Raw genomic sequence first — 10,394 nt, forward strand, 5'->3', positions numbered from 1 at the left:
AACTAGTTTTGACACAGATGACACTTTTTGTGTCATGGTCAGTTTATAATGAATGACTAGACCTAAGCATGAGAGTAACCAAATACTACATTGCTTCTCTAGCTGCTGAGCTTTTAAAAGCCCTGGGGTGACAGCAAGCTTTTGTGGACATACTGGATTGGTCCTTCTGTACTTTAACTCTCTGAGTCACCTCCACTCTCAGCAAGTTAGATCAATTCCACAAATTGGAAATCAGTCACCTGGAAAAAATACATTCTCAATACGATCCCAGATTGGCCATGGAAAAAGGGTAGCTTGCACTGTCCCACCTAGGTTCTGGGCCTGCACAGGCCTGCTCTCCAAGAGAAACCTGTGTTCACAGCTGCAGGCTACATTCACTATGGATGCTCTTGAGGTTCCTTCCTAAACTGCTTAGATTACAATAATTTTCTTGCTAACTATCAAAAAACTGATTATGCCAACCTGGCCTACAAGAAGCTAGTTTCTATTCTGTATTTCTCCCTAAACTGCTTAGATTAAGATACGTTTCTTGCTATCAATAGAGCACATTATGCCAAGCTGGCTTACAGGATCTAGTTTCTATTCTGTATTTTATCAGATGTGCATAATACATATGGTCATCATTGATAACAGGTGAAAGATCTGCTCTAATATGAAAACTAAGTGATGCTGGAGGATGATCCTGACCCACAATGAGGAGTGGGAATACCAGAGCCCTGTAGGGATGCCTGGCAAGCTAACACATTGAGCATGTACGGCTCAGTAAGTTCCCTGTGAACACACATCTCCTGATCTCTCTCTTTAATCATAGGTGATCCTGTCCACCTAATACAGCCCCTCATGTGGAATAACAAAAGCCACCTGCAGGAGCTGTGGTGATGACTCACAGGGTAGAGCATCTGCTGCTCTCTCAGAAGAACCACATGGACACTAACAATTGGGTAAAGTGTGTCTGTGATTACAACATAAAGTGTCAGAGACACAGCCACATTCTCCACACAAAAGACACTGTCACACTGAGTACCCCTTGGTGACTTTGAATTCACTTATTAGCCCAGGATCCATGGAACATGCAGAGATCCATCTGTAGCTGTCAGTTCTAAGTCCACAGGAGGGGACAGAACCCTTGAGTAAGAATGATGGTCTTAAGAGTCAAGAGATAGAATTCAATTTTTATTCATTACAAATACATTTTTACAACAAAACAGGATTAAACTGAATAAAAATATTTAAAAATATTTGAAAGTAAAAATAGTAACAAGAACATATAAATATGAAACAACAAAAAGAAAACTTCAATTAAAATCATAACAAAAATATTTCTAAAAGCATATTCTTAACGAACATTTAGTAGCACAGACGTATTGCTGTTTCTCCTCTAGCATACATAATGAAAGGCGGTCCCCCAAGTTGTCTCTCAAGTGCTGTTTTCTGAGAAGAAAGTAAGACCTCAATCAGTCAGGCTGGCTTAGTGGTATATAAATTTAGGGTCTCTAAGAAATGACAAAAAAACTCAGAGGATGAATACTCATCCAAAAAATGTTGTTACCATTCAGGATGTTGGTCATCAGGGACTCCTGAGAAAGCAACTTATTCTTCAGGAAGCTCTCTTACTGGGGTGTGTCCAATTCCAGCTCTCTTGCACTTTCTGAGACCTGGGAGAGGAAGGCAGTTTTTCAGACACTGATTTGGTGGGGAAATGCAAGCCAGCTGTCAGAATGCTGCCTTCTACCACCTCAGTTCTATTGGACAGTCGACATGGACATTTTAAGTGATATCATTGTTGCTAACTCTGTGGGCAGGGCAAAATCTCCAGAGAGCCTCACAGTAATGTGGGCTGCCAATCTGGGACCCAGACTTATACCAGTGCAAACCAAGAACAGGGCAATGGCAAGAGACCTCATCGGGTTGCAGAAGAAAGGAGATGTCCATATGTCACCAAGGTTAAAGCCAATGATAAGTACTAATTTGACATTTGCACTTGGTTCTTATCCCAAAGGTGCTTCCTACACAAGAGATCACATGACCACAGAGTGTCATTTGTCAAAGAACCAAGAAATTGTTCAAAACTCTACATAGGATCCAATGTATCACATGGATATGCAATAATATGATATGTTATTCATCTGTCACCATTTCTAGACTGCAGCTTCAAAAAGAGCAGCAAAATATGCTTGCACAATAATTCAGTTTCTGAAAAGTGGTTAACTTCCTAGAATACTTGTGCATAGGCAGAGCAATGAACAATTCCATTACATGAGGTGGTTGGCTGGTTGTGAGTGTAAATTAGAAAGGTGGTAAGAGAAGCAAAGATGTATCAAATTGGCAAATTTTATCAGATATTGTTAAGCTAACACGTCCCTACCTGATAATGCTGGTTCTGGCCGTTGATGGTCTTTATCTTTCTTGTTGAAGTCAACCAAATATTTTTGGTTCAGTGCACAATCAAGATGTACCTCCTTGCTCTCCTGCTTCAGTGGGACCAACTTCTTCCTACATGTGTTCTCCATCAGGAGCTGGCTGAGCAGGTTTCTGGAAATACAGTCTGCATAGTAAGATCATGCTGGCCCTTTCTCCCATTCCTACTCCCAAGTCCCACTAACTCTACCAGGTCCCAGATACCCATGAAGACTTAATAAAATGCATCTTGATACATATAAGGCTGCTGCACAAACCATAAAGAGTTAATTCGGGGAAGAATACATTGTTTGCTTGGCCTGACACCAATTAGTGTCCACACCTCTGAGAAAGAACATGGATATACAAATATCCATGAAAGCCCAATACATAGGGGCAACATCAATTAGTACTGGGCCAACACCCTCAAAAGAGGTCAGTAGAACCAAGGGAAGGTCATGCTAACCATGTGGTCCACGCACTGAGTTTTGTAAAACCTGGTGTGACACCATAGGTCCAGGTCAGCCTAATAACCTTCTGCTGACTTCAATCAGTACTGTTCTCCCTAGAGCGTTTTGAAGATGCCTAGACAATCCTGGGATGAGTAACAGTCTTTTATGGAACTGAAAACTGAGTCCTAATGACCCTGGAACACTGATGGGTAAATAGCACAAGAGATAGAACCAGAGCTGAAGACCGTCCAATCCAGAACAAAGAAAGTCAGAAATGGCCATTCCACAAGTGATAGCCTTTCTGACCAGGACTTACCTAGAGAAGGTAATCTCCTTCTTCAGCTTATGGTTGTTCTCATGGACCTCAGTGTTCTCCATCTCTAAGTTGTGCAGAATTGACATGACCGCCTCCTCCATTCTCTCCAGGTCTTCATAATATGGATTTGGCCTGAAGTGTGGCCTGGCCCGAAATGATAGAATACAATGAACATCGGCATTTAGGAATATATGAACTCAGGGTGGGTCCTATATTACCCCAGGCTGCTGCCTGGATCTTCCAGCACTCAGTCCCCTACCTAGCAAGTACAGAGACTCACCATAAACTCACTGCAATTACAATCTTGCAAAGCCACCAGCTGTCAAGGGCTTTGCAAATGCACACTGGGCACTCACTCTCCCTGACTTTATCCCTGAATTCTTCATTCAGACCACAAGTTCTGCTTTTAAATAAATGGAAGCAGATGAGTCCATTTTCAATCTCACTCCTCAGGAAGGGTCAGGTTCTGAATCTCCACTATACGGGAGGTGAGGTTTAGCACAGGGTGGTTAGGGAGGCACAGCTTTCTAGAACCCAAAACCTTAATAGGATAAGAAGGTGACCTTGCAGACCCAGGAATGAAACAAGAGCATTTGGAGCAATTCATACCTGTTCTTCATGGATCTCTCTGTCAGAAACCTCAGGCGATCTCTCAGGTCATTTCTCTCCTCAGTAATGAGCTGCAGCTCTTTAATCAGCCTCTCCTTTTCCTTCATGGCCTGATTCTTGCTTAGGTCAGTGCCAGGGGATGATGTTTCTCTCCCAGCGTCTGTAGGTAGAAGAACACAAGTGAACCTGCATGGGGAGAATGCATAGAGTGTTCATAGACCTCAGTGAGGCCTAAACAGGAAAACAAGCCTGGAACTTGGTGTCACTGCTAGGCGATTGGTCTATGCTTAAGAGACCTCCTCAGGGGATCTCAGTTCTCCCACTACTCTATAGAGACCAAGAGACGTAAGCAGCCAGGTGTTCCCTATGCCGGACATCAGGTGCTTACATGTACCACGGAGATGGCTTCTCCAGGATTATCATCAGCTGAACAGGGTACAGCTTGGTTTCAGGACCCTCACCCCTGTGGCTTCAGAACTCAGATGATAAATTCACCATCCACAAAACTTGAGTGATTGGAGACACTCAGATGTCCTACCCTGATACTCTAAGCCAACAACTTTGGACTTAAAACGCATTTCCAGGGAGGATATGTTCAACAGACTTATCAGTGTCCCTATGTGAAATACCAAATGCCCCAGAATTGCGAATACGTTACAGGCTGAATCTTGGTCTACACGTTCAAAATAGTTTTGGTATTGTAGAAAAATTTTTGTAACATACAACCTCTAATATATAAAGCAAACGATGACCCTGCCAGTTAGAAGAAATCAGAGAATGTCTAAGAACATAAGGTTATTGCCTGGAGCACAATCTCTCCCTGTTACTACTGTCAGATACCCACTGTATTTAAAGAAGCAATGATAGTGAAATACATTGCTGCCCTGTCTAAACTCAGAAAAGGTGGACCCTCCATGACTACTGATGGTGTTATTATATCAATGTAACAGAATAAATGAACTGAAAAGTAAAGACCAGAAGTTCACAGTATAATAGCATTGGCCTTACCATATCCTCCCAGTGGGGATGGGGAAACTAAAGTTCTGAAATCCTTGACTTTAAGGAATTGTGATATTCATGGAAATTCAATTCCTTTTCAGATGCTCCAGTTGCTGTGGCCCATTGCTAGAAAGGTCAGCTTAAGCCTGCAGCCACCCTGGCAGGAAGCTCAAAATACACTGCCCAGAACTTACTCCACATTCCCCAGAAGTGCTGTCTTTGCCCATCATTACTTTGAGACGAAAGGCCAAACTCCTTCACTCTAGTCTCTCCACAATCGACGTTCCCCCTTCCAAAACGCTTGCGAAGACGGGAAAACATGTCTTAGCTTGTAACCGCCAGACTCAGACTGAGAGAAACTAGGGCACTGGTTGTCACTACAACACAGGTGACATCACAGAGGATGCCAGAACTCTCTAGGAAATAATAGAATGTCCAAGAAGGGACAGCAGATGTCATGGGGAGCAGACTTTGCCTCCTGCTAATGTTCTCCCTGTACTGAGCATAAGCTGAGGTGCCCTTTCCAGGAGACTTTCCTGGGGCAGAGCCACTGAGCATCTCCTGCTTCCAAAGCCAAATTTTCCTCAAGGCTTGATTAGAAAAACCTTAGTAATTCCTATGCACCTAAATGAATGTTTCCTTTCAAATCTTCCCAAAAAATGTCTCATCCTAACTCAAATTGTCCTCATTCACCAATGTTAGCCATTAAAGCTTCCTGAGATTTCACACCAGCTTGAATATGCAGTCAAAAGTTCTCCTGTCTCATTATGTACATGTGCTTTATATCACATCAAGAAATAGTCTGCATGGTAGGTTACAACATGGGTGTGTATTAGGGGAACACTCATGAAGTCATGTGCTTAGCAATCGACAATTGCCAGAAAATTCCTTAGGAAAAAGAGTTGAAGTCTTTAAGGTGCTAGGAATAGTGTGGAGACCAGTTGGCAGAGGAAAATGCAATATTAGAGCCACCAGTGAAGGGAACCTCATGCTGCTTGTGGGGTTCTGCTCTCTGCACCAATGTTGCTAAAGGAGCACTGCTCACAGGCCTGAGTAAGATGTACCATGAGCTTCTATTAGAAAAATAAAATACACAAGAGATATAGAGGGTGCACAGAAACGTCTAATATGAGGCTATAAACATCATTAAGTGGATAGAGCAAGGTCCCTGCACCTGTACACTGGGAAATGGCCACCCCACCAAACACAAAAGTAGTAACACATTTATCATAGTAAAACACATTTATCATAGTAAAAAATGAATACTTTATAGAATGCACCCACTAACACTGATTGATCACATCCGTAGTTCAAATTTTGGGGGCAAATTCATGGCCTTAACTATCTTTGTATAAACTTATATAGCAAAAAATAAGAAAGAACGAGAAAAGAAAAAGTCAAAACTAAAAGCTCAAGCTTCTCATATGAGGATTGCAGGAAGTGTTATATGGGAGTCAGTTCTGATTAGGCCATTTTAGATAGAACAGTGCATAGTGACCCGTAATGTGATGGGCCCTATATAAAGCTTTTTGCAATATTGGAATTTTAACAAACCTCATCCAGAACGTACGGAAGAGGCACCATGTGATCACCATGTGATCTCCATGTCCTTACTTTGTATCAGGTTATTTTTCTGCATCCTTGATTGTCAGGCATGTAACAGCAACAATCTGAAATAGCTGATAGACATGGAAAAACATGGCTAAAACTATAGTTGTGGGTTACACACCTCAACTGTGAAAGGCTAATGCTGTCTGCACAGTCCTTGGAGGCCACTCTTATAAGCCTATTTATTGCAAAGTGAAAGGAGGTTTATCTGAGCTCAAAGTGATCCTGGCCAGCCAGGTAGAGGGCAACATGTGATACTTGAGACCCTGTTTTAAACCAGCACAGAAATCCACCCTTCATTCAAAGCATCATCTACGAATTCTCGATTATTTACCATTCTCTCCCTACCAGTCGTTCTGTTTGGAATGGTAGAAAACAACTGGAACTGATCTTTCTATTTTAAGGACCTTGATCTCTCTTTTTTTAGGTCCACATTAAGAGTGCATACAAATGGACATCACCCTCTGAACATCTTAGTATTATCTACTCTGTATATATAGCATAATACTGTGCCTATGAAAATCTTAAGCTTCCTTGAGTGTAGTTGCCCCATCAAGAAGTGTGAAGTTCTGAGTTCAAACCCCAGTGATGCTTTAAAGGGACTAGAAGAAAGCGATCAGAGATACTCCACTTCTTTGTCCTTAGATTAAATCAAGTTGACACAATGTGAACCTGGTGGGCTATTTAACCATGCATCTTTCTCCCAACCCCACTTCCACGAGTTCAGTCCATGGCAGAATTCATCCCCCACCATCCTAGATATTTCTTTGTATATTTCTACAAGAGCCAGGTTTCTTTTTTTTTAATAGAATTAGTTGTAGTCAATCAACTGCTGCCCTATGTGAGAAATGATTAGTATCTATTGCAACTTACCACAGTGTATTTGTGTATACAAGTACATTATTGGAAATCCAGCATTACTGAGGGATTGGAAACCAGTGCTGTGGCCTTGCCTTTCTGTGCCTCTTCCTGGCTCACAGGCAGCAGGGGGCAGACCTTGAGTTCCTCTTCAGGGACAGAGTGATGTTGAATGGGCACTGAGCAGGCAGAGAAACGCAGCTGAGGCAGCTCCTTTCAGTATCAAACACATCATCTCCTTCCCATCTTAAGGGCTACTGCTGAGGTCTTGCCCCCATACCTACCTTAATAGCAGCGAATTTGTTACACAGCAGCCAGCTCTTTCCTATTGTTCTGTAATATGCCTCCACATCATGGATGCCAAGAAAAACACTAACAAAGAACAAAAAACTCTGACGTTGAACTGTGTGGTACTGGTCACATACCCTGTTATGTTCTGTATGTTATGAGGTTTGTTAATCTTAACAAGTTCCCCAAGTGTATTCTTCACATAGGACCCAATAGATTCAAGGAAAATAGGAACAATTATGTGTAAAATGGCCTGAGTCAGGGCCCATAGACCGAAGCATTTCCAGCACTTGTGCATGAGCCCATGTGGATTTTGCAATGAGCGGGGCCTAGCAATGTCCAGTACACAGTTGTGAGCTGTTGCTCTGGTTGAACTGTATTGGTGTGTGCATTAATAAACTACACCTATTTAAATGAATTCAGTGTCCTGTGGTTTGAATCCAGACCCCTTGACACCAAATCTTCCCTTCAGCAGCATTTAGGAGAAGCAGCTAGGGTCAGGAGGGGTGACATCTTGCCATAAGTTATGTGACAAGAGGGATGGTGAATGGTACCTTGTGATAAGAATCAAGGTTTCCTCTGTAGTATTTAGGTCTATACTGGCCCTGTGCAACAGCTTCAAGAACCCAGTTCTGATTTTCCTTGGGATTCCCGTGATGATGCACTCAGACAGGATTGGAAACAACCAAAACGGTGGTCAGACTTGATTTATAAAATGTAGGTAACATTGCAAACTTATGTTGTAGGATATTTGATCATATTGTCATCCCCAATATTGTGTTATTTACTTAGAAAAATACCTTCTGACTGTGTACTTCAGTACTAGCACCAATATTTAACCCTAGAGCTATTTTTGTTTGTTTGTTTGTTTTTTGTTTTTGTTTTTGGATGAACAAGTACTTTCCTATTTTGTGGCCCAGCCCTAGCTCTTACTTCTTTGCACAGTCATAGAGAGATCAAACATATACTCAGACAAAGCCAGGGGAGTGTATAAAAGGGCCTAAGGCAATACCACATAATGACATTGAAAGTGGGCTCTCTTCTTGATCCACGCCTCCAGCTCTCCTGACATCTACATGAATTATAACTCCTAATGCAGTGTAAATGATGTCTGCGCTATTGCTGAGGGAATCATGAGAATAACAACTGTAAACATTCCACCATCGATAGAATTTGTGGAAAGAGGTGACTGGCAGCCAACAAGAGGGCTCTACAGTTAAAGGGGCTTGCTGTCAAGTCTGATGAGCTTGACTCAATCCCCAGGACCCACGTGGTAAAAAGGAGAGAACCAAGGGCCAAGCTGTCCTCTGGCTTCCACTCATGTGCTTACATGTATGTGAGTATATATGTATATGTCTGTATGTACGTGTGGATATGAATGTGTGTATGCATGTATGTGTATACGTGTATATGTATATGTGTGTATATGTCTGTCTATATGTGTGTATAGGTGTATTTGTATGTGTGTATATGTATTGTATGTGTGTGTATGTGTGTATGTGTGTGTGTATGTGTGTATGCATGTAGGTGTGTATATATGTGTGTGTGAGCATGAATGTGTATAGTCATGTATATGCATGTGTTTTCATGTACGTGTATTCGTGTATATGTACGAATGTATGTGTGTATATGTATGTATGGACACACAAACACACATGATGTTAAAACATAAAAAGCTCCTTGGAGTATTCATAATGCCTGGATAAGTGGTGACCATGTGGGGGAAACACATGTCCATGTAAGCACACCTGTTCACATGCGCTGAGCAATGCCCAGCCTGGTCTTGAGCTCACTACCTGCCCAACGATGAGTTTCTGCCCACCTGGTCTTCTCAGAGCCAGGCGACGATTGTTCCTGCCATGCCAGTTCTGTTCCAGTTTCTCATGCCACAAACCTTCTAGCTTGAATCTCACCTACTGACGCAGGAACCTAACAGCCTCCAACCCAGTGAAGTAAGTAAACTTCTTCCTGACATCCTCAGGCTTGGTGTCCCCCATGAGTCACAGGGAGGAAGGATGGCATGCACCAAGGAGAAGGGCCATGGGCAAGGAAGACAGGATCATAAGTCAGTCATCACTGACACCAGCAAAGTGTGTGCTTCAGAGCAGGCTCTGCTCATTCTTGTCCCAGTGGCAGGACTTAAGAGTGGTGCATACCTGTCACCCAGCACTCAGAGACGTCTGAGGCATGAGAACCAGGAGTTTATGGCCATCTTAACTAATGGTGAGATCAGAGACAGCCTGGGCTGCATGAGACTCAGTCTCAAAGCAGGCAAGAAGGAACTTGCTATATTTGAGCAAGGAAGCTGGAATCCTCCTGGGTTCTAAACATTCACTGCAATACAGAAAGATGCTAGGGCTAGTGTGGGAGAAAGTAGGAGACAGAGAAGCCAGGTTAACCCTCCCTAATCTTCTCATGCTGTGTGAGCTATGAGTAGATGGTGCCCTATACACTGTGGACAGGATGGTCTCTCAGACGGTTCAGAAAGCCATGGAGGACTCCTGCAATTCTCCACTTGGGTGTCACTTGAGTCTTATATGTGTGTGTTTACAAGCCAAAATATAAGATCCATAGGTGACTGTGTAAATTCAACATGGTCCAGCCATGTGCTGGAATATTATTCAGCCTTACATAGAATTCAGATTCTGACCCTTGAACAGGAATGAGAATGGTAGCCATTCTCCTAAGTCAGACCTCCAGGCAGTGCAAAGACAAACTAACTCTGTATGACACCACTGAGGGCGGGAGTGTCACCAGTTATATAAAGACAGAAAGCAGGAAGGTTTACAGAGCCCCAGGGGTGACATGGAGTGGGGAGGTTGGAGGGTAGGTGTGTAAGTGGGACTGAGGCTCAGAGGAATCAGACA

At 42.7% G+C, this 10,394-nt stretch overlaps 2 protein-coding genes across 2 annotated transcripts in view; one reads left to right on the forward strand and one right to left on the reverse strand.

The window, feature by feature from the left end:
• Positions 1–10,394, forward strand: part of LOC147999268 (disks large homolog 5-like) — a 45,330-nt gene that overhangs the window by 20,319 nt on the left and 14,617 nt on the right. The gene's annotated exons all lie outside the window — the stretch shown is intronic.
• Positions 1,163–3,928, reverse strand: LOC147999269 (disks large homolog 5-like). Its single transcript, XM_087596483.1, has 4 exons — positions 3,775–3,928; positions 3,166–3,309; positions 2,366–2,532; positions 1,163–1,655 (listed from the first exon to the last, which is right to left on the reverse strand). Exons 1-4 carry the CDS (start codon positions 3,879–3,881, stop codon positions 1,591–1,593), a joined length of 483 nt encoding a protein of 160 aa, XP_087452609.1. The 5' UTR covers positions 3,882–3,928; the 3' UTR covers positions 1,163–1,590.

This window comes from Rattus norvegicus, chromosome 19 (genome assembly GCF_021556685.1).
Source record: "Rattus norvegicus strain SHRSP/BbbUtx chromosome 19, alternate assembly SHRSP_T2T, whole genome shotgun sequence".
NCBI classification, from domain to species: domain Eukaryota; kingdom Metazoa; phylum Chordata; class Mammalia; order Rodentia; family Muridae; genus Rattus; species Rattus norvegicus.